Here is a 25214-nt window from a genome sequence, read left to right on the forward strand (position 1 = left end):
GTTCGGTGGTCACCCCACCACCAAAAATCCAGACTATGTATGAGTCTTTAAGGACACTCACCGCGACTCGTTATGAAGGTGACGGTGATAGGTGAAGGTGATAAGGTGATCACCTAAAACTGAAGTATTCAAGTATGTATGAGCCTTCTAGGGACTGTAATGGATATTTTAGAACGCCAATTAGATTGCCAAATATATGCATTATTGTGTATTTCTCTGCCTTCCATTCAGTCTCTTTGCTCACCAATGTGCTCATTCTAACTCAAATGCAGCTGTCAATCTAACAGCTGACCGGAATTCTCTATGCTTACTATGCCTATGTCAGCGAATGTGTACTTGTGTAACTATTTGTGTGTCGCCCTTATCTTTAGAACAGTTCCTTATATGACCATTCAGTATAGCATCTCTGTTAAGACTAGAGTATAAGAACTGTCTGAGAATAGGGTTGGGGAGGCTTGCGCCCGGAGGGGCTGCTGGAATAGGCAAGGAGGCCTGTTCCTCACTCTCTGTATGTTGTTACTCTGCTGAATCTTCTCAATAAATTATCAATACTTCACCCTGAAGAACTTTGTCAATCGTTCATCTTTGGAAGATTATTTAATCTACAACAAGACTAAGACTAAGACTCTGCAGCTGTCTTTGTGGTACTTTTGGGTAGGAGGATAAGAGGAGGATTACATACTTTGAGTGTCAAGTCTTTTCCACAGACATATTTGTCCGTGTATGGACAATTGGACATATAGAGCACCGAAGTCTAACGTAAATATTGCTAGAGGGCACTAGGTCCACAGATTTGTGTTACTTTTTATGACCGTTTCACTCATATGGATGTATGAATGAAATGGACCCGTTATGACCCATTAGTGTACACTCTCAGAGTTAAATTAACATTTATTTTACCATATAAATTGGGGTCCCAGAGATAGAAATGCCATTAAATTGGGGGTCCGTAGACTGATGCATGTCAAACTGGGGGTCCTTGAAAAGCCATAAAAATCTTCTCTATTGGGGGTCCCTGGCATATCTATTCAAATGAGGGTCCGCGGGATAATTAGTGTCAATTTGGGGGCCCTTGACATGAAAACGTTTTGGGAACCACTGCACTATACTACTCACCCTGGCTGGGCGGGGCTGAAGCAGGCCTGTGTCACCACATAGGTCAGGTCAGTGTCCGGATGCTCTCGGTCTCTGAAGTGAAGGTGACTCTGACTCAGGTGAACCACCTCCGTCTCTCTGACCGTCAGAGAGCGCACCGTACCACTCACCTCCACCGGTAGCTGGTCCTTCACCGGGAACACATGGACCACCACGGTCTGGGACGGACACGGGTGGACGGGTGGACGGGCAGACAGACCAAGGATATTATAATTAACACAGACAGGCAGGCAGGCGCAGGCAGGCAGGCAGGCAGGCAGGCAGGCAGGCAGGCAGGCAGGCAGACAGACAGACAGACAGACAGGCAGACAGACAGACAGACAGACAGACAGACAGACCAAGGTTATTATAATTAACTAAAACTAAGGAAAATAATTTACTAAATACTAAAATAACTCAAATAAAATATACATTTCCGTTAACTGAAGTAAATAAAAACTAGAAAAGGAATAGAAAAACGATAACCAACTGAAAAGGGATTGTGTGTTTACAAAATAAACTAAAACTAACTGAAATGATGACAAAATGCCCGTAGTTTTCATCTTTATCTTTATCTGTAGCCCTGGAAGTGTTTCTGACACTGAACGTAATCTCTGACACCTACATTTTTCGGGGGCAACTTCCCCGGGGAGCAATTTCGGATTCACAGGCCCGAAAATAGAGTCTGGAAAAAGTATGGAATTTTGAAATTCAAAATGTGTAGGAAACCTGTGTAATGATTGTGACTGTAAAGTCTGATTATGGTCATTAGTGCCCATACCCGAGGCGGGGTTGGCGAAAGGGCCTTTCTGTGTGGAGTTTGCATGTTCTCCCCGTGTCCCCTAGGGTAGGTACCCTCACAAAGAAACATGCAGTAATCATGGTCTCTACACTGATGGAGGGGAAAGGAACTGGTCATAATAACGTGTTCCTTCCACGCACTATGTCAGGCCGGGGAAACTCCCCTCTGTCAGGTGAAAAGAAGCAACTTGGACTCCTCAAGCATAGAAGGAAGCATGAGGTCAGTCTGCTGCCCCCCCCCCCCCCCCCCCCCCCAGGTTGGCAGAGGAAGTGTAGCGCCCAGGATTACATTAGATAATTGACACTGAGTGAAAAAATGGGTTGCAAAATGGTGGGATAAATAATATTTAAAAAAAAGGAATTCCTTATTGCTATATTTATAGTTAACCAGTTATAGTTTTATAAACAGCCAGTATTCAAATTATATGCGAGTCAATGGACGTGGCAGTGGGCGTGTCATGTTACTCACATGTCGCTGTGATTGGTTGGGAGGCTGGTGGCTGTCGGACAAGGTGAAGTCAAAGGAATCTTCAAAGGTCTCGTCTCCCGAGTGTTTGTAATAGATGAGGCCCTGAGAGAGCTCCCCCTGGTGGAAGGAGGACACCATGACACCTACAGGAGTACACATTATCCCATTAAGACCTGGAAAGCATCTCTGTCACTTTAGCTTTTAACCACTTCAACCAATATTTTAAACGGTCTAATAGTCTAATAGTAATGAGAATGGGTTAATACATGAGACTGGAAGGGGGACACCACGACACCTATAAAGAACCACATATTAATTTAAGCATAATATTAAAAATGTTGCTCTATATCGCCTCTGTCTGGTGGAAACCCAGGACCCTGATGTCTACCTGTTTCCACGTGTTTCTCACCACACCTATTCCCATTCCCCTATAGTCCAGGGACGTGAAGAGAGCATTAGAGAGGCAGGGGCTGAAACCCTGTAAGAGGGCACTTTTGGACAAAAAAAATAGCGAGAATAGCATATGATGCATGCTCACAATACAAGCTCGAGAGCTTGTAGAACATCTATTTTCGGGGCGCAACCAGGGGCGTTACTTGCGCGACTCAGAAAACGCGACTTATCCTGAATGCTGCCTTCCTGTATGGCATGGAAAGGAGTAGCATTTGCAATTATTTCACCGTAGTAAATGCTGCATTCGTGGTCTGGAAAGGGCAGTTGTTTTACAGACGGGTAAAAGGGCAAGGTGGGTCAAACTGAACAACCAATATGTCAATTCGAAGCTATGATTCCCTGCTTTCACATGACATGAAAAAAACGAAAATTCAAAAAAATCCAATGGCAGTCCCTCAGTCAAATTTGATCACACGTGTAGTCCTAGTAGACATATGTGTTGTCCTATTAGACATGTGTAGTCCTAGTATACATTTGTAGTTCTACTACGGTACCCGTGTGTTTTCCATATTTGTCGTCCTTGGAGACACAGCTGTAGTCCTATTAGACACGTGTAGTTCTACAGTACCTGTGTGCTGGGCAGAGCTCTTCATGAGCAGCTGCCCGGTGCTGGGGGTGGAGACTATTGTGTACAGGATGTAGTCATCACTGGAGTCCAGGTCGCTGGCTAATAACATGTACTCCTCCAGTCGCAAGGCCCCGCCCTCTTCCACCTACAAAAGGATATCATAGTTTTGCATTTTTTCAATAAAATCTTTCAGCAGTTAATGTGATTAGTTTTACAATTGGGTTTGCTAGTTTAGTTTAAGTTTAGCTATATTTGTGGACGCCGGTGCGTCCATATAGGCCACACAGGGCATTGCCTTGGACGGCAGTTAGTAGCAGCGGCCACAAACTCGCCAATCACGACTCAGGCATTCTCGTGCCAGTTCCCGTTTGCTCCCCACGACTCAGTTACTCTCATGTCAGTTCCCTCGCACTCCCGTGCGCCCCGCCTCCCCTGCACGGATCGTCATTGCTCTGTTCGTTTTGTGTCCCGTTCTGTGAGAAGAAAATTGCGCGAGCCGGGAAGGGGAAGGGCGCATCCGTGGGATGCAGCCTAGGGTGGCAATTTCCTAAGCGCCGCCGCTGAGCAAGGTTGAGAATGGGTGAAGCGTTCCCTTTACCTCCAGCGCCACGTTGTTGATGAGGAGGGGCGGGGTGTCATCTTTGGGCAGGATGTTGATTGGCAGCTTGTGGCGGATGCTGTGGCGACCGTCGCTGATGCGGAACACGATGTGGTCGCGCGTGGTGTCGCTGTCGTCATGGTGATACACCACCACTCCCGACTTGAGGTCGTCGACACGAAACATGAACGCCTTGCCACCTAGAGAGAGAGAGAGAGAGAGATATTCATTGTTTTCAAGGCAAAGAAAACAAACCTCTGCCTTTCAATTAAAGGTATATACCTTATGAGTTATGACAGTGTGGCCCTGTGGTTGGAGTGTCCGCCCTGAAATCGGGGGGGACGGGTTTCGATCCCTGGTGGGGTCATAACAAAGTCTCTGAAAAATGGGACCCAATGCCTCCCTGCTTGACACTCAGCATACTAGGGTCATGTCCAGAGGGCCTCACGCTAAGGAAACGGGAGAATCGACTCCTGTCCTATGGGGCTTACTTATGTTAAATTATAATGTAGACTGTACAGCAGGGATGTTGCTGTGGATTTTTAACTAGTGGGTTTATGTCACACACTCACAAGCGATCACCAATTGAAATAACCTCTTTAATGCAGGGCAGTCCTATTTATTGATACACAATATACTGTATCACACATTTTATTCTATTGACTTGCATAATAGCCAGGGAAACGTTTGTGTTACCTGGCAAATGTTACCTCTGTAACTTAATTGTCTCCACCAGGGAGGCATGGGGAGAGAGTGTGTTTTGCACTCCGTGTGCGTCATGTGTGAGTTTGTCCATGTTTGTGTGTGTGTGTGTGTGTGTGTGTTTGCGTGTCCGTCCGTCCGTTACCAGCTTATCTCAGGCACTGTTAACCCGATGAACCTCTGCCCCAAATCTCCTGGCCTGTTATTTATAGCGCCACTAGGAGGCTGACTTTTGAAAAACACATTTATTTATATTACTCCTCCAGATTCTGTCCACAAATCCCGCAATTCAGTGCACTTTTGCAGTTACACACTATCTCTATAGTCATGTGTTCAAGACGGATCTTTCCGATATTTCATAATAATTTCATAATTTCATAACCCTAACCCCATCCTAATTGGCTTTCAAAGTTTGCAGGATTGGCCCGTTTTGAACAAAAAGCCTTAAATCATTAACTTTCCTACTAGGCCAAGGAATATATCCCACCCTCTTCACATTGGCTTAAACCAGCTCAGTGGCCTGGTGGTTAGAGTGTCCGCCCTGAGACTGGGAGGTCGGGGTTCGATCGCCGGCCGGCTCATACCATAGACTAAAAATGGGACCCAATGCCTCCCTGCTTGACATTCAGCATCAAGGGTTGGATTGGGGGTAAGTCCCTGTGACATACTGTACTAGTGTCATGTCCAGGGGGTGTACTTGTACATCAAGCTGCCTCACGCTACAGAAACAGGAGATAGGCTCCTGCCCTATGGGCCTCATGCCTCGGCAAGGCTACTCTTCACATTGGCCTGTTATAGCGCCTGTTATAGCGCCACCAACAGGATTTTTGCTAAACACATTTTTGGAACAAAATGCCTCAAAGCATCCCATCCCATCCAAGGCCTAAGAAGAAATGCCACCCTTTTCACATTCCCTTCATTGGCCTATTATAGCACCACCAGGAGGCCACAACCTGATCTGCCCTGGGGTGGAGATCTGTGCCCCAGTTAGTTCATGAATCCCCTCCCCCGTCAGGTGGGAAATAAGCTGCTTGGACTCCCCATGCATTGAAGGAAACATGAGGTCAGTCCGTTGCTCTCCCCAGGTTGGCAGAGGGACTGTAGCGCCCAGGATTAGCCTACATTAGACATTTGACAGCGGGTGGAAAAAAAGGGTTACAAAATTGTGGGGAAAAAATGTAAAGAATCAGGCATTCAACCAAGCTGTGTAATAAACAATGACATCATCCAGTGAGCTTTGACCTCTGACACTGAGGCGTCCATGCAGCGGACCGTCAACGGCCACCAGGTAGACGGCGTTGATGTTGTCGTTGTCCACGATCTGAAGATCGGACCACGTGATTGGTCGAGACTGACCCTCCAAAAGATCCAGACCTGTGTGTTGGAGATGGAGCCCTTGTTGAAATAATTTTTGAATAATGTTTTGCTTAATACTCATAAAGTAAAACATATAATGAAGCAAAATAGCAAAATAGTTTGATTACGGGTGCATGTATGTGAATAATTTCTGATTACAGGTGGATGTGATTTATGTGATTTATGATTAATTTAGATCCAACAGGTGAAAGGAACTATATGGTTGGAATAACGTGTCCCTTCCACGCACTAAGTCCGCCCGGGGAAACTAGTCCCCTCTATAAGAAGCGGCCTGCTCACTCCTCATATGAGCTCGGTTCGTGGCTCTCCCCAGGTTGGCAGAGGGATATTAGTGCCCAGGATTACAGTTAAGGCAATTGATACCGGGTGAAAGATCGGTCACAGAATCGTGTAGTAGTAAAAGAAAACACCCATATTTCAGGACACTTTGGGTCAGTCTTTTTATTTTATTTTATATTATTATATTTTATTTTTAGTTATGAAGTTACAATAGTGATAATCTCACCCATGTTCCAGGACACTCTAAGGCATAGTTAGGTTCTGATAATCAGAACACCACTATATGGCGTAGGCCGACCGGTAGTTAGGTTCAGATAATCTCACCCATATTCCAGGACACTCGGGGTGCTTTGGTTTCGGCGGTCCTGATGGAGAAGTGCACCAGGATGGGTGGACTGCTGGCGTAGTTACTGTCCAGAGCTGTAAACTCTACCTGTAGATGTGTACATAGTTACTGGCCATATATATTATATACTATTGTTGTAGTCGAAGACCACCTACAGCGAGACCAAGACAAGACCAAGACCTATACGAGACCGAGACGAGACAGAGACCGCCGCAAGCCTAGGGAGGCCGAGACCAAGACCTAGAGGGGTCGAGACCGAAGACGAGACCGAGACCGCCGCGAGCCTATAGAGGGGCCGAGACCAAGAAAAGACCAAGACCTAGGGAGGTTGAGACCGAGACGAGACCGCGAGGTGAGACTGAGGCACAGAAAACAATCTTGATCTGAAACACTGCAAATAGATTTCACTGACTTTGGAAAAGCTCAAAAGTAGGTATACTATAGCATGATTCATTCAAATATTTATTTTAAATATCAATGCAAGAATAACAATGAGGCATGCACATCAGAGGAGAAATGCGAGAAATGCAACGGGGGGAAAAAATAATGAAACCGGTTCAACCCCGGTGAAAAAGGAGCCACTGTTTCTTAAAGGGACCCTACACCCTTTTTGCAACCAGTTCTTATTTTAATGATGTTTGGGAGACAATAAACACTTTACTGGGTTTTTATGTGCGTAATTTGTGTTTTTAGATATTTTAGTATGGCCATGATGTCATGGACACTGGGTTCACTGGACTACATGTTGTCTCAGAAATACAGTCCTCCCCCTATCCACGAGGAGGAGCAGTGCACCAAAGCATTATGGGAATTGTAGACCAGGAAGGAAGTAAGCCCAGTGTCCATGACATCATCGACAAGTGTCAATGATGTCCATGACATCATGGACACTTTAAAATTTCTAAAAACACATATTACCCACATAAAAACCCCTGGAAAGTGTTTCTTGTCACCCAAACATTATTAAAATAAGATCTGGTTGCAAAAGGGGTGAAGTGTCCTTTTAACACAATATTTGCCGAACCTGGGATGTCTCGGGTTTCGTGCCCGCAACCTCGTGTGCCAAAACGATAAGTCTCAGGTTTTATTAATGTAATTTAATCCAGAATTAATAGTATTTTATTTACCGTTTGTTAGCTGTTTTTAGCATCCATCGCTAGCCTCCGGTGGCTCCCATAGTGTGTAGTCATTGAATATTCAAAATAACCTTGTGCATGCACACGAACGTGATCCAAAGCATGTATAATACTAATAAACTTTATTTGTATAGCACCTTTCATACATAAATGCAGCTCAAAGTGCTTCACAGGGCAGGACACAAAAATATAATACAATAAAACACAAGTAGTTAAAATGATAGAACAATGGCAAAGAACAAAATTGAATATAAGAACATAAAATAAATAAAAACAAATAAAATAGGGCTCAGATTGAGCTAATGGACGATGTTTAGAACGTAATATTACTTTAATCCAAACCATTATTTACATTGAGAGAACACGGCACAGACTGTAGCTATGACTCATCACACAAACACTTCCGGTTCAACAAAAGGATTGTGGCACTAGCACTGAGTTTACCCACCAGATGGTGGCATGCGATCGGTTAAACTAGCTAAAAAGTACATCAATCAATCAATCAATCAATACCTCATAGGTCCTCCTGTGGACGTGGCTAGCGTTGGGCGGCTGGTAGGCGACCTTCATGTCGTTAAGGTCGCTCCAGGTGAACGAGCCCAGCGGCTTGGTGTGGTCGTCCAGGTGTGTGATGTAGCCGCCGGCAGGGGGCAGCGTCACGTTGAACACTAGGCGCTCCTGAGGGGTCTCGTGGTCGCTGGCGTCTAACGCTGCCCTGGTCAACGGCGTCAGGATGAACTGGTCCACCTTAGAGAGATAGTTCACAATTTTTGCAACTGTATTAATTGATTGCCCGAGTCCCGTGGTGGGAGGTTTTTGAATGGTTTTGGTGAATATTAACTTTTTTCTGTATATATACAGACGTCGACGCTAGGTGGCGTCATATCCCAGGTCTGTATATATACGTACCCCAACGTATACTCCGTCTATAATGCCTACGGAGGCTTTTAACATTGGTCCGGTTCCTAAATGCTAACAGCTAGCGGTAGAGATAGAGTTAATATCACAAACCAGAGCAGAAATCCCACCACAGGAATCGTGCAATCAATTAATACAGTTGCAACCACTATATTAATGGCAAGTATTACATACAGCTTAAGTTAAAACATTCTGAACTATCCCTTTAAGCCCAGGTGATTATTTTCTATGAATCTTTCTAGGAATCTATGGTTCCTGGGACACCACGTGACACGTCAATCACATGGCTGAAAAACATGATGCTTTCCAAGCATGTAGGAGCTGGTAGGGAAACATAATGCATTCCTATGGACAACCGCCTCTGAGCCGATGCCAAGAAGATGGTCTTACTACGACTGCGATTGAACACATACAAGGATACGTGGAACCGCTGTGTGCTTCTCCTGATGGAAGCAGCACACAGAACCCCATTAGAAAATATATGCCGTCCCTGGCATATAGTGAAGATTAATAAGAGAAGATTTGTACGGCTCTAGCAGTGATTTTCAACCATTTTAATTTCAAGGACCCTCAGGTTTTACCTGAATTAGGCGATACAGACCCCATTTAATGGCATTTCTATCTCAATTTATATTGTAAAAGCAAAGTTAATTTAACTCCAAAAGGAACCAAATTGACCCTAATCGGTCCATTTGGTTCCATTTGTACACTCTCTGAGTTACAGACCCATAACGGTCCATTTGGTTCCTAATTATCATTTACCTGGGGACCCCCTGGAACTCTCTCAAGGACCCAATGGGGGTCCCCGGACCCCACACACCACAGGCTAAAGGACATCATTCCAGATGCTGCCGTTCAGCTTGACGGGCTGCTATTTTTCCGTGCGGACCGAAACAAACAACTAACGGCAAAGACAAAAGGCATCAACCTGCTCATCGGGAGCAATTAGGGAGTCTTGCTCAACGACACTTCAGCCCGGGATCAAACTGGGAACCGGCAACTCTACCTTTCAGCCACTGAGCATAATGACTACCGTCCAGCACTGACTCTGATAGTCATGAACGGCTGGCCATGGCTCACTTAAAGGTTTTATGACATTCATTTTCATTTATTTTTCTTTTTTCTAGGTTTTATGACCTCAATTACACCCAAAAAACCTCAACTTTGAACATTCAGTGGATTTTCTGTGGTCTGAAGTTTTCTTTGGGGTTTGGAAGCCTTTTGAGCTACAATGAAAACAGGCAACACAGTGAAAACAGTGACATCTGCTGGCAAATCCCATTGACATATGGGATTTGCAGGGTCTTACATCACTTACTGCCAGAGCACCTGTTTGAGCCAGAAAACCCCAGATCACAGAAAATCTACTGAATGTTAAAAGTTCATGTTTTTTGGGTGCAATTGAGATTAGAAAACCTAAAAAAATTCCAAAACCTTTTTTTTAATGTCACAATCCCTTTAACACAATCCGTCCGTAGGACGTGTCCACACGTCCTAGTGCATCCTCAATGATACCAGGCGAGAGAAGAATATTCAGATTTTTTTTTCCTTTTTAAATTTTTCAGTCTGACTCTCGGCCACCGTACGCGTAACTCTGCAGTCATATTAGCTTACCGTCCACTAGCCTGTTAGCGCGGCAGAAAGAATGCCTCGTTTCTCCTAATCCAGAATGATTGTGTTAAAGGCCAACTTTTGTGTATTATTATTATTTTATTTTTTATTTGTTTTATACCTCCAGGATAAATGAGGACATGAAGGAGGCCTGTGGGGGCTGGTTCTGCATGGCACCCTGGATTAGAACCGGCAACCACACCGCTTCTGTCTGGAAAATAATACACAATATGTATGTTACATTATGGTACAACAATGTATCTCGGTTACAAGTAATAATAATAATAATAATAATAATGGGAGCCAATGTAGTGAAGCTAGTGAGTAATGTGGGGGGTTGGTCTACAAGTCCTGACAGTCGTACACCGATTGCGGAGGAAAAAATGCAAGGCGGTGATGCAGACCTCCTCAACGTCCCCAAGACCAAACTCCGTACAGTACATGGGGTGACATGAGCTTTTGCCTTTGCTGCCCCTATGGGCCATATTCAGACCGCAGCCATCTAGCAAGGTTCTACCTAGGTGATACTTCCCATAGACAGCCCATTCATCCAAACAGAAAAGTCCTATCTAATTATATTAAACAACGTCAAAATCACCAACATTGCAGCTGTAGGGAAAGCTTGAACTATCCTCTTTCAATCTGTAAAGTTTTTGTTAAATAAAAATCCACCAGTTTATGAGCTACTTCCTGTCAAGAAATTCCTTGCATTCCTTGTCATTTTGGTAACACTTTATAATAAGGTCGTCTTTATAATGCATTATAGCACATTTATGATGCATTATAATGTGCTTATGCGGCATTATAACACTCGTTATAAATGTTCATAATGATGAATAACAAATTATAACCATGTTTATAACATATAAGTGCTGGTCATAATGTATTATTATGCTCAGTGGAACAGCACATTATAACTATTATAACTTAGGTGGTTATAAAGGCACATAGAGTGCTGTAATTTATGTGTCATAATGCATTATAACCAATGTGTATTACATTGAATACATTATAGTCTTATAAACATATTATACAAAGTTTTGTCACTTTACTTAAAGGTCACAAAATCATGCTATAGGGTATTATGGAATGATACAACTGCTAATGACCATTAAATAATGTTGCCACTTTACTTAAAGGTCTCAAAATCCTGCTATATCATATTATTGATGTTTATAAGACATTATTCAATTTAATACATATTTGTTATAATGCATTATGACACAGACATTACAGCACTTATCTATGTGCCTTTATAACCACCTAAGTTATAATAGTTATAATGTGCTGTTCAACTGAGCATAATAATGCATTATGACCAGCACTTATAATATGTTATAAACGTGGTTATAAGTTGTTATACATGATTACAAACATTTATAACGAGTGTTATAATGCCTTATAATTATTATATTATTATTATTATTATAAGGCACCAACATGCACATGGAGATAAATTAGGGGTTCAGCGTCTTGTGAGTGTGTGCATGTGTTTGTGCGTGTATGTGGTGCGTACCTCCATCAGTGCCCTGGTGGAGGTGTCTCGTATCTCCACCCTCAGAGACAGGTAGTCAATCTCGGGGGACGGGGGCCTCAGGTGTTGGTACCTCAGAGCCAGACCCAGGAACTCCTGACAGGACGTCTTCAGGAAGGGAACCGGCCGGGTTCCGTCATGGAGACAAGGCCTGTTGCCCGGACACAATGCACCTGTCTGCCTGCCTGTCAGGGAGAGACACATAGGAGAAACAGATCCAACATTGAGGAACCAGGAATCGGTTCCATCACAGTGGCCCCATTTCCACCTACATAACTTTGGTTCTACAGTAGTAGCCTACTATAGATTATTGGAACCTTGGCACTTTTACAGATCCAGATGCAAATCGGCCAGCCTTTCCAACAGTTTTAAGCACGCACTCCCAATGTAAAACTGTATAAAATAATAAAACAAAGTAAAACAGTAAAATAATAATAAAATAAATGAAACAACTGTTATACACGTTTTTCCCCGCCAAGGTACTGGGGCTCCTTGTGTGTGTGCTTTGCTTCCTTCAGGCCATGTTGCCATGTCTGCTTATTATAAGCAACCTTTGACTTCTGTAAAGTCACTTGCAAATAAATGATTGGTAGTTGCTGGTTGATGTTTTTTTTGGGCTTGATTCCACATTTCTTCACATCAAGGAACCCCAGATTAATATGCTATGTAATTGTCCACATGACATCCATCTGAACATATTTTGTGCCTTTTTTTCAAATGTTTTAAAAATATTCATTTTATTTTATTTTATTCTCAATGTGTATTTAAATAACGGATGTACAACCTCACAATGTGTCGCTGTGAGCTTGCAGATCAGCTATTTTCTTTAGCACTTGTTTTCATAGACCTGCTGTTTCTCTTGCAAAACTGGCAACACAGCAAGAGAAAGAGGAACTTATGCACACACAAATGCAATGCACTATGGGCTGTAAGAAAAAGGTGAATATAAATTGTGTTTTGGGTGAACTACTCCTTTAAGTGTTAAAGGGATATTTAAATTTCAAAACACTTTTGGTCATTGTGTCATCTACTCAGGCTCATGTGAACACTCCAAATGGTTTTTAAGTCGTTCAATTCAGTATTTAGATATTTGATATTCATTTTGGCTGCCCCGCCCCTTCCTACCCCTTTGTAACACAAACCCATTGTAACTTCAAACTCCATTTTAATCTTGATGGATTCATAAAAAACCTTTTTTTCTGGTGACTGACTCTAATACGTGAGGGAGAGCATATTTTTTCAATTGCTTTTTTCATTTATTTTTAATAATTTCTTTGGAAAATAATCAGAAAGAGGAGGACGAAGGAGACTAAAACATCAAACATAATTATTACAAATAATGAAAACATGTCCCCTAACGTACCAATGTCAGTCACCAGAAAAAGTTTCCGATGAATCTTTCTTGGTTAAAATGGAGTTTGAAGTTACAATGGGTTTGTATAGGAAGGGGGCGGGGCAGCTAAAATGAATATCAAATATCTAAATAATGAATCGAGCAACTTAAAAATCACATAAGCCTGAATAGACAATAAAATTAACAAAGGTTTCTTTGAAAGTGGAATATCTCCCTTTAACCGTAAAGGTAGTACCATATATAATCTATAGACTATCGGGCGGAGAAGGAGCGACAGCCCCGCCCCCCGCTATTCATTTCAATTGAAGTTGCTCAGTGGCGTTTTGAAGGACCTCAAGTACCCCATCAAGTAGCCTACCCAGTACCCCGTCAAGCGTCAATATAATTGGTTGGCTCCTATGAGAGTACCCCTCGTGCTGCTCTTGTGGTACCTCTCTGCGTCATGTCCCCTCGCGCGTTCACAAAGCAAAGACCCAGCGGTGCGTTCTCGTGCATGCATTTTGACTCGCCTGCACTTCCAGCTTTGACCAGTAGGGCCGACAACTTCAACGTTGGCCAGCCGTTCTTGGGGCTTGGTTTAGTACAGTCAAAGGTTATACTCAGTGGCCTGGACTGGCCACTTAACGTACCAGACATTATGTCCGGTGGGCCGGCCTGGCGGCTTGTGTTGGGCCGTTCTGGGCCAAATGAGATTTCCCTCAATGGGGGTTGGGTTTCAGTACTAATTCGCTTATTTCCATCAAAATAAGTAGTAAAGTGTGCCGCTTGGGATTATGAAGAGAGGATATATTGGAAATAAGCTAATTAGCACTAAAACCCAATGTTAGATAGATTAGATTAGATTAGATTAGATTAGATTAGATTAGATTAGATTAGATTCCATTCCATTCCATTCATTGAGAGTTTATGGTAGGGGAAACTGCCAATAATGTGCTTTTGCACAAAATAACACCTGGACCTCTTTGGTGGGGACGTAACATCTACAAATAAAGGTAAGAAAGCCTTCTAGTCTGACATTCTCTTGTCTGTTTCAGTGTAGTCGTCTATTGGTTGTGTATATCATTTATGTTGTTCTGTAAAAGCGGTGGTATTAACCCATTCAGGATGGGAACCCCTTTTGGTGTTTTAAACTCTTAAACCCCAGGGGGGTCCAGCCCAGGGGGAAAATCCGCAACATCGGAGTTGGAACTGGAGACCAATTGGGTCTCCATTGACCCGCTGAGCGCTGTTCAGAGGTGGACAGCCGCTGCCCCTGCCGGCAGGGGCAATGGGGCTGCATTATGTTACACTTATGCTATTCACGATTTTTCAAAAATAGCAGACGGGCTTGTAGATCTGCTATTTTTGAAAAATTGTGAAAACGATTTTTTTGTCTCAGTCCAGCCCTGGCTATGCTAAAAGGTTAACACAAAAAGGCCCACGGAGGGGGCTTGCGGCCCACTGTACTAAGTTCATCAGTATATCCTGCTACTCACCCTTCCTCTGTCCAGAGTCCAGCTCAGTGACCAGCTGACCCAGGGAGGGGGTGTTGGTCTCGGAGGACGTCAGTCTTATGGTGCAGGCGGAGCCCGGCCGGGTTCCGACCCGGAGAACAGAGCCGTCGATGGCGTTGGACAGACCATAATAGTCTGACACCACCAGAGGGATGGAACCCACAGACACCAGACCTCCGGGACGGGGTTCTAAAACTGATACCGACAGAACCACGGTCTGGACCTCTGTCTCGCTGTCTGTGAACCTGCACACATGGGGAGGGACAGACAGACAGACAGACATACAGACAGACAGACAGACAGACAGACAGACAGACAGACAGACAGACAGACACTCCATTAACAGATGACATGCCACCATCTGGGTGGGTAAACTCGGTACTAGTGCCACAATCCTGAGAAAAACTACAAAACTACAACAGCTGTGAACTCTTTCGTTGAACCAGAAGTGTATGTGCTGTGGTGTCTCGATGGTAACCCGCCGCCGAACAGGTAAGAGCGATTCCGGAGAGCAACTGGGGCAGAGAGAGAGAAGAACACGTCACCCACTGACAGTGTTGTCAAAGTTACTCTAAAACGGTAATATTATGGGAGGCATACTATGATCCGACGGACCATTGCTCCGAATGAGTACTGGTCCGAGGTGCGCTGGGGGTCGGGAGAGGGTTGGGGTTAGGTTTAGGTGTCTGCCCCGGGGGAGGTTAGGGTGAGGGTTTGAGGTAGGTTGTCGATCGGACCAATGCTCCGTCGGACCAAAGTATAGTAACCTAATATTATTACTTGCGCAAGCAGAGCACACAAGTAATAGTTTCGCCCGGCTCGTATGCACCGTCCCAGCCAACCCGCCACTTTTCATGCGTATGCAAATAAAACAGCAAATTGTGCCTGATTTGCTAGGACCAGATTACATGGTGTGTATATGTATAACTAGCTCTCAATCATGACGTAAGAAATATGTGGATTAAAGGACCCAATGCCTGAGTGTAATTGGTCTTCGATTATGACATAATGACGATATGTTTTAGTGTTGGGAGGATTAAAGGTAATGCTCCTGTGTATACATGTATGTAATCTGGTCCCAGCAAATCAGGCACAATTTGCTGTTTTATTTGCATACGCATCAAAAGTGGCGGGTTGGCTGGGACGGTTTTTGGCGCAAAGTAACCACAGTATACCGCTAATCAACTTACAAATTACATATATATAGTATATGTATAACTAGCTCTCAATGATGACGTAAGATTAATATGTGGATTAAAGGACCCAATGCCAGAGTGTAATTGGTTTTGCGCAGTAGTTGGCCATTTATGGCCTACTAGTGTGCAACAAGCAAGTATGCACTCGACAGAGTGCAGTTCTTGTTACTAGTTACTTTTATGCTGAAATGGTGACGCCAAAGTCCCCTCGCCCCCTCCAAACTAACCTTACGTCACCAGGCTTTCCACCTCCAAAACAACTGATGTCTGCGTCCATGATCAGCCGGCTTTTTACAGCAACATTACAGAGTTAAAGCGGCCATGTCTTCCCGGCACCCCGAGCTTCTATTTTCAAGGAATCCCGGTGCTGATTTTGTTAATCAACTTTCCCGAATCCCGAAGCTGTCCTATTCATTGTCAAAGCCACAGGCAGCCTACACTTACTAGCTCCGTTTATAAAGGTTACGGAGCTATATTTCAATAATATGTAACGTGTCTTTCGAAATGCAACCTGTGAGCCTACTGTATGTACGGTACATTCATTGACTCAGGTATGCTGCAGCTGAGGGCCAAGTGGTACGGTCCCAGTCGCCTTTATGGTTATTGCGAATGCAACGAGCACTAACTATGAGACCCTGCAGATCATGTCTGTCTGTGTGTCTGTCTGTCTGTCTGTCTGTCTGTCTGTCTGTCTGTCTGTCCCGCTGTGACACCACCCGCCCGCCACCAGAGGGCGCAGCTGTAGCACACATGGCGCAGCTGTAACACACACACACACACACACACACACACACACACACCCAAACAACCACACACACACGAGCTGCGTTCGCTTCCCGCGTTTGCGCGTCTTACTTGTTTATTAATGTGTATATTGTATGTGAATGAATGGTGTTGTTTGACCTGTAAAAGGAAGCCTTTAATATTGTCTGTGCATTTGCTCATGAAGTGCTAATGGTTTATCTCACCATAACCACTTACATAAGTATCACAGTTATTTTATATTTGCACATAATGTCTATAAACCCCTCCCCCGAAAATAGCCGATCTGCAGCCTGTGAGCTTGTAGATGAGCTATTTTCGGAGAACAGATGTAAATTATCGTCAGTTTAATAATAGTTGGTTTACACAGATGCATAATAAACGTAATAATAATAAACGTGGGCCATGAGATATGTCTGCAGATTTTCACTATGGAAGCATTACATGTATATTATTTTCTCTGACTCAACAAAGCCTTTGATTCACCTTCAACTATACCGTCGATCTCTGCTGCATGTCAAGACCACTCCACTGTCACGTCATCTCCATTGTCTTTCATGTCATGTTGTGTGAAATGCATATTTTACAACATACATCAACATACATGTCTATTCTAATATAGCCTACACTACTACAGTTTTATCCGATATCCGGAGCGCTAGCGCTCTCGTCTGGCACTGTGCCCATGGGTGAACCAACCTGTAAACTCGTAGCATCACAGTGTCCTGGTCCAGCAGAGGACTGCCGTTATGATCATATGAGACCTCACCTTCCAGGAAACTACAGTCAAACACCTACAACAATTACAAAACATTTTTTTTTATTTCTAATTATATATATTTTTAAACATTAGTGTCGAAGTGTCCTTGAGCAAGACACTGAACCCCTAATTGATCCTGATGTGCTGGTTGGTGCCTTGCATGGTTACTGCCGATATCAGTGTAGTGGCCCACGGGACATGTCCTACCGGTACGTGTGAAAGGAATCCCAAGTTTTCCTGACAGTGAATTCTATAACCTTGCGTGAAGGATTTTCCAAACAGCGTTGAAAAGTTGACTCGGTCGAATGAAGATACCAAGGATTCGTCAGCGACGTGTCACTGACTGTGGTTTATAAACACCTTTGAGTCTGTGTTGCATAGCATAACAGTGACAGCACTGTCGAATCCTTGGTATCATTACCGTTTATCATCATGTGGGTTAGGCGAGCAGCTGTATCAGAGTAACAACAACAAGCTGTAGCATATTTCGTCACGCCCATGCTAATGACACAAAACGCTACACAGTGCGGGATTATTTCATGTCCAAACATTCAATTATCAGAAGATGATGTAACCCAGGTTAAGTAATTTTTAACTATAGTTTTCCACATGTCCAGTCATTTCTGAATAAGACATAATAATAATAAGGCCTATCCTTGTTGTTATAACGTCATTTAGGTCAAACATATAACATTATGTTACGCACGCACACACGCACACAGACTCACCGGTGGATGTAGTCGTCCTACTCTTTGAGTGACGGGTTCGTTAAGGACCGCCTCCACCTTGCAGTGAGCCGTCTGCTCCACCCTCACCTCCAGATGCCTGTGAGTCAGGGAAACAGCGCCCCCTCTGGACACCTGCAGCCTTGACGTCTCCACCTGCAGCCTCCCGGAGCAGCCGGGAGCCAGGAGCACCCACAGCATCAACACACACCGCAGGGCGGCCATGTTGGCTCCACTGCTGTATATCTGCTTCCTGCATGGTAAAGAAAGAACGTCATCAGATCTAAAAGCTGATGACAGCTTATCGGTGGGCTATTTTTTAAGGCGAATATATTTGGTGTTGATGGAAAGAAGTGACTTAACACATAAAACACCATTGGCCTTAATCTACCTCAACTAATACATGTTGCACTTAACACCAGTGCCGTAGATGTATGGCAATTGATCTTGTATTATAGTGCTTTTGATTTGATTGATCAAGTCGTAATGCTACTCACGTTAGCTTTGGGTTGCTAGCTGATGTTGTCAATAACACTGGATTGCACCATCTTGATCGCCGTGTGCACACAGACCCATTATATCTGTTTCTTTCAATCGCCTGTATCTCCTATTCCTTGTCCCAGTTTATTCCACAGCCCACAGAAACAGACTATCAAATATGAGTGACAAATGCCATCGAACACTAGAGGGGGTCTGAGTGGCCTTGTTGCGGCGCCGCCGGAAAACGAGTCCCCCAGTCAGTTTTTATTATTATTATTATTATTATTATTAATTACCTGGCTGTGTGCTTCCTCCCCTCCCATGTGTCTCAAAATGTTGTCTTTAGTTTAACCACATTATCAGTAGCTCTATGACCAACTGCATGGGGCCTGTTTCACGAAACTTGGATTAGAGATTAAGCCGGGCTTTAACACATATCCTGGTTTAATATATCCTGGATCAGTGCTTAACCGGTTTCATGAAAGCTTGTTGATCTTGCCAGATTAATTTAACCAGTTAACCTGGATATGTTGAGGCTTTATTCGATTTCATGAAAGTGATGCTACATTAGTTACCATGGAAACTAATGCTTTGGATTTAGCCTGCTCCAGACCAGCTGGCTAACAACCAGGTTTAACCTAATCCTGATGTCTTTACTGTTCATTAAGCAGTCAAACTGATCACAAACCAATGATGTTTTCCAGACTTATTCAATTATTATGGGTTTATGTTGCCTTATTTGTATCGGTCTGCATTAAAGGACTAATTCAAGCACTATATAAAATCAAATAACCAAAATATATAGGCACAACATCATGACAGCTTGTGAGCTTGTAGATAGATCAGCTGCTTTTGGTGAATGTTCCCCAGAATAGGTTTGCTGTCGTTAAGAAGAATTATTATATTATATTATTTATTTATTTTTTGAAAAGTGAAAACCACTAAATATTACCATTACTCATTGTTTTACAACATATTACCTGTAGGAGGCAAAGCTTAAGTTATTGTATTTGCTGTTCTTTAAGTACCGTATGCTTTGAAGTAATTGATTGCTTGATTCTTGATTGTTGATTGTTTGATAGCATGTCTATTTGACAGCCCAATTCCTTTGATCCTGCACTTCTGATTGATAGCCCAATTAGTTTGATCTTGCACTTCTTTGAAGTATGTGATGTCTTAATTACCTGTGCTTTAATTGTGCTTTGAAGTATGTCATGTTTTTCCTAGCTCAATTAATTTGACCTTCCATTTTGTGTCTGACCAATCACACACTCTGCAGTAGTGATTAGGGGCAGTTAGTAACACCTCTTAGCTTGCTGGCAGGGGAATCTTCTCATTCCAGTTTTGTAGGTGTAGAGTCAAAAGGTTTTGTATCGTGCTCTGTCGTGCTCTGTTGCTTTATGGAATACTTTGTCTTTTGGTGACATGCTCTGTCATACTATGTTTTATTTTTCCCCAATTGAAAGTAAAGTTTTTTGTTCAGCTTTATGGACATCTCAGTGTGGATTATTTTCTTTTTGGGAATAACAACACCACCACGCGTACACCATGAGATACACCTTTTAAACATTTCTGTGGATACATTACCATTGTAATGTTTCACCCACTATTGGACCCATGACCCACAGTTCACCAGTCTGGCCCCTGTCTGGACAACAACCCCCTTCCCCAAAGGTCAGAGGAGGGAGTTATGGCCAAATATCACAATATCATTATGCTTACAATATTAAGAATTATGTTTTAAGTTAATAGTAGTAGTAAAATGTAAACTATATTTTTGGGGTAGTTAATCATTCAGTCCATCCACTATTGAGAGTATGTTCTCTCTTTAATTACAGCAGCAGTATTTATTTTAGAAGCTTAAGTTCTTGTATCAGTAAGTCTTGAATAGATTAGTAAAGATACTGAGATATACAGAAGGGGGCAGTAATGCAACTATTAAGGATGCAAACTGCCATAATACCCCATGGAAGGATCAGTAAATCCCACAGAATGGGTAAATGAGTAAAAAAGCCAGGCTGTCTATTCAGCCAGGCTTGCTGATCCCGGCTCGCCAAATCCGCCAATTCTGAGCCTCGCTTGGCTTTAGTGGAACGGAATAAACCAGGCTGTAAAGACCAGGATTGAAAAAGCCTGGTTTTGGCCTAAATCCTGGATTAGTTAATCCAAGTTTCATGAAACAGGCCCCTGTAAGTAGCCTATTCTATATAAAATGTACAACGACATCATCTCCTGGGCAGTTTTCAGGAGAGGTTTCGCATGTTTTAATCATGTAGGATATATTATTGTAAGCTTTAAGCTTCTATCAGAGCACCTAGACTAGCTTGGTTCCGCGAGATGTAGACTGTATACATAAAGGCCCTTATCAATGTACACCTGGTGTACACCGCGTTGATAAATAAGGGCCAAAGGATTTATCTAAGGACTTCTTCCTGATGAAAACATAAAAAGTAAACACTCAATGGTAAGACGTTATAGATATTTTGTGAAGTAGCCTGTTGTTTCCATCAAGGTGGTATCGCTCAAAGTGCCTGCCTGCAAGTGACCTCCAAGAAAATATTTCCGCAACGTAAGCTCCTTCTTTTCTTAAACATCCGAGTAATTGTTCGTTGACCTATCGGCCTATCGGCAGCATTTGACACAGTGAACCACCAGCTGCTCCTAGACACCCTAGCGGATCTAGGTGTTATTTGTACTTATTTGTACTTATTACTGTCACTGCACTCCACAGTTCTGGTGGTGCTGTGCAGCAGGACGGCTGGGAACCCTATACTGTTTATGCACTTTAGCAAGAGTCTGAGGTAGGAGTTAACTTATATGTTGTTTAATAGCAACTAGAGGTGCATGTGTATATATACTTGCACTTATTGCATTCACCCAGCATGGAGGTTTAATTATGACTTAGCCTCGATACCCAGGCTTTCATTTCGTCTGCGCGAAAGATGAAAGCCTGGAAAAAGCCGTGGGCTGAACCAGTCTAAAAGTGGGAGTCAACCCTTCCGGGTGGGCGTCGCTCTAAATGATGTGACGTAGCGCTGCACTAGGGGGGAGAGGAGGGGCCGGGGGTGACGGACAGATCGATGAGATCCAATCAGGGTGCGCGCATTTCTGAGGCGCGACCCGCCCCTCTAGACCAGAAATGTCTCTGCTTAGGTCAGGCTAATTATGACTAAACCTACATGGTCTTGTGATGTTTAATTAATATGATTTTCTGTATTATATTGTAGTGCCAGACAGACCCAGACCCTGGTCAGCCCATGCTCCTGCCATTTGGGTGTACATGCCTTGGGCCTAAGATGGGCTTGCCAGTATATTGTATGTATTGTGTGTAATGATGATTGTGCTCAAGGAGTAGTTCAATTTTTGTATATTGTAGGCTGACACTGGTGACACACACAGGATCGTGGTCAGCAGGCAGCCGCTACTCTTTTCCTTTAGTTTATTTTATTGATAGTTGCTATACTCAAGTGCCTCACCAGTTTATATTCAGAGTCAGAGCCGTGTACCTTCACAATGATGACCGTACTGTTCCCTTCCCCCCCCTTTCTAAGTGTGCAGTGTTTTAACAAAGAGTGTAATTTCATTAGTGTGTGTGCATATTAAGTAACAGTTTATTTTAACCTTTTGCAGTGTTCTATTAGTTTTATCAGTGTGCTGGGTTCTCATTATTATTAAAGTCTTATTGTCCCCGGTCGATGAAAGTGTTGGTACACAACCAGTATTCTTGATAAACATTATGCTGATATTTAAATAAAGTGTTCAATGGTTGTACACACAAAAGCCTCTGTCTGTCTTGTTAACCTGAGTTTGGTCACCACAGTAACAGTAAATGTATAGTTGGTTCAGGGTCTCTCCCCTTAAAGAGAGTGGCGTAGTCAAATTGATTTATCCGAAAGTATTATCAGTGTCCATCTGGTCACATAGGCATCAAGTGGTTCTCCTCCTACCTCACCGACCGGACCTACCAGGTTTCCTGGAAAGGTCTGTTATCATCCCCCCGAACCCTCCAAACTGGGGTCCCACAGGGATCTGTACTTGGTCTCCTCCTTTTCTCACTGTACACTAAATCCCTTGGCACTATCATCTCTGCTCAGCTCCTAATCCAGACAACAGTCTTGTCAAAACTCGACTATTGTAACTCCCTCCTTACTGGCCTACCAGCATGTGCACTTAAGCCTCTCCAGCTGATCCAAAATGCTGCAGCTCGCTTGGTCTTCAACCAGCCAAAATTATCACATGTCTCCCCCCTGCTCCGCTCCCTCCACTGGCTCCCGGTCGCTGCCCGCACAGAATACAAAACTCTGATGCTGGCATTCAAAGCAACCAAAGGTATGGCTCCCCCATATCTTGCAAGTATGATCGAACCCTACAAACCCTCTCGCTCACTCAGATCAGCCAACGCAGGGAAGCTGGAAGTACCCTCACTAAAAACGCCGGGACAACACTCCACACGTCCCAAACTCTTCTCCCTTCTGGCTCCAAAACTGTGGAATGCACTTCCCATTGCAGTCAGAACTGCAGCATCACTCCCAATATTCCGCCGTAGTCTGAAAACCCACCTTTTCAGACTCCATCATGGCCCATAGCACTTACCCCACCCCCTTAGATAGCATTTCTGTAGACTTAGATAGCATTTGATACAGACTTATAGCATGTTATGTAGACAGCACTATAATTGCATTGTATGTAGTCATAGCACGTCATAGTACATATGTATAGCATAGTAGTGTATAGTTTATATGTATAGTTTCATTATATAGATATTCCACTGTTACTTTCTTAGCTTACGCATGTTTCATGATAAATGTTTTTATGTGATGTATTCCCATGCTTTTTTGTTCTTGCTTAATGTAAGTCGCGATGGATTAAGAGCGTCTGCTAAATGCCTAAATTGTAAATTGCATTGTGCTCTCTTGTAACACTGGGCGAAAAACAAGAGCAAGGATTCGATTAAACGGCGATAAAACATTAAAAACAATAACTTGCCATATGTCGTTAATGACATTGAGGGCTTAATACAATGCATCTCCATGTGCCAAGCGTCTGCTTGACTATAGATGTGAGGCCGGGGCTCGACGCCTTGCCGAGGCCCGGCCTGTAACTTTGAGTGACAACGATTTTCCTGTTTACAGGGAACGGGCCAAACCATTTTGGGATTTACACGGGGTGGCTCAAGTACAGCCTTTAACATATATTGCGTTTATGTGTGCAGGATTTCAATTTCAGTGGGTGCAGGTTCTATTAAATAAATATTTTAACACTCTTGTTTATTTATTTATGGTTCTAAATTTCTCTTAAGATCACTTTGGAGGGGACAAATGTGACGTTGGGCCCCTGTGCTCAAGTGAAAAACGGGCACCTTGTGTGGTGCGTGGAATCGCTGCCTTAATAGTGTGTGAGAACTATAGATTTTGGGGCATAAATAATATATTAGATGCTTTTAATCCATAATCGATCAATGTCACCATGGGCACATATAGTCTACACAAAACAAAAATAGAATGAACAACGCCCCTGGTCCTTAGTAGTTTGAGAAATCCAGTGACTTACTGTAGTGAACTGGTGAGAGAGGTGCGAGTTCACAGCAGTGGGGTGGGGGGTGGTGGTGGTGGGGGGCACTGCGGAGACAACAGACAGTCTGCAATCCTTGTTGTGAGGTGTCAGCGCTTTCTCTCATTCCACAACTGGTCAAGTCATGTGACCTTTAGTCATGAGATCTGCACTGCAGCGAAGACATTCACTGTTGGCAGAGATGGACAAAATACCTAAATGTCGTCAAGATATAACCCATGCACACACACACACACAGTACAGTAAACTACGGTATGGCACATCACAGTACGGTACGGCACGGCACAGTACAGCACTGTACTGTATGTTACATACAGTATGTATGGTACAGTACAGTACGCTACAGCAGAGGTTCCCAACCACCGGTACGCGGACCAGTGCTGGTCCGCAGGACACGTGTCACTGGTACGTGAGAGGGGAATTCCAAGTTTTCCCGTCGTATAAAAATCCATTTGAAAACACGACTGAGAAAATAGAGACCAGAGAGACCAGACCTGCTGGCCGTTGCACGTAGAGCGCGACGCTCAATCCCCCATTGAACACACGACACACCAAACAGCGGTGAAAAGTTGACTCGTCCGTTCACTGACTGTGATTTTTAGTGTTACTTCCATGTTCCGTAGCACTGTCGGTCCGTGTATTTTTAACAATTTTTTTTACCATTTCATTATATTCTTAAATATGACCCACATCATCCTCAGAAACACCAAAGAATATGGTGTCCGCTTGACTAATAACAACAAAGATGGTTATTTTCCAACACATTATGGTGAGTATCACTGCCTCACTTGTATACAGAAAACTTCCCATATCCCTAAGCTTCAATTTGAGCCCAAGATAACCTTTCTATCTTGTAGATTACTCTTTCTGTAGCCAAAATTCTGAACTATAGGCCTACCTCAAATCGGTAAAAATTGTATATTCAGTCAGTATCAGCTATACATTTG

General features: G+C 43.4%; 1 protein-coding gene across 2 annotated transcripts in view; it reads right to left on the reverse strand.

The window, feature by feature from the left end:
* frem1b (Fras1 related extracellular matrix 1b) overlaps nucleotides 1-25214 on the reverse strand; it is a 91473-nt gene that overhangs the window by 64779 nt on the left and 1480 nt on the right. Inside the window, exons 2-14 of one of the 2 annotated variants that reach the window (XM_083788737.1) lie at nucleotides 24247-24436; nucleotides 18220-18469; nucleotides 17431-17525; nucleotides 14756-15018; nucleotides 11909-12111; nucleotides 10514-10603; nucleotides 8377-8610; nucleotides 6706-6814; nucleotides 5968-6099; nucleotides 4024-4223; nucleotides 3426-3570; nucleotides 2405-2547; nucleotides 1117-1313 (exon numbers count right to left, since the gene is read on the reverse strand). In XM_083788737.1, coding sequence (XP_083644863.1) covers nucleotides 1117-1313; nucleotides 2405-2547; nucleotides 3426-3570; nucleotides 4024-4223; nucleotides 5968-6099; nucleotides 6706-6814; nucleotides 8377-8610; nucleotides 10514-10603; nucleotides 11909-12111; nucleotides 14756-15018; nucleotides 17431-17525; nucleotides 18220-18441 — 2033 coding nt within the window. In that variant the 5' untranslated portion in view covers nucleotides 18442-18469; nucleotides 24247-24436. The remainder of the gene's footprint in view (nucleotides 1-1116; nucleotides 1314-2404; nucleotides 2548-3425; nucleotides 3571-4023; nucleotides 4224-5967; nucleotides 6100-6705; nucleotides 6815-8376; nucleotides 8611-10513; nucleotides 10604-11908; nucleotides 12112-14755; nucleotides 15019-17430; nucleotides 17526-18219; nucleotides 18470-24246; nucleotides 24437-25214) is intronic. The other variant, XM_083788738.1, reaches the window with a different exon arrangement.

Source organism: Protomyctophum parallelum, assembly GCF_964188405.1.
Source record: "Protomyctophum parallelum genome assembly, chromosome: 18".
NCBI classification, from domain to species: Eukaryota; Metazoa; Chordata; class Actinopteri; order Myctophiformes; family Myctophidae; genus Protomyctophum; species Protomyctophum parallelum.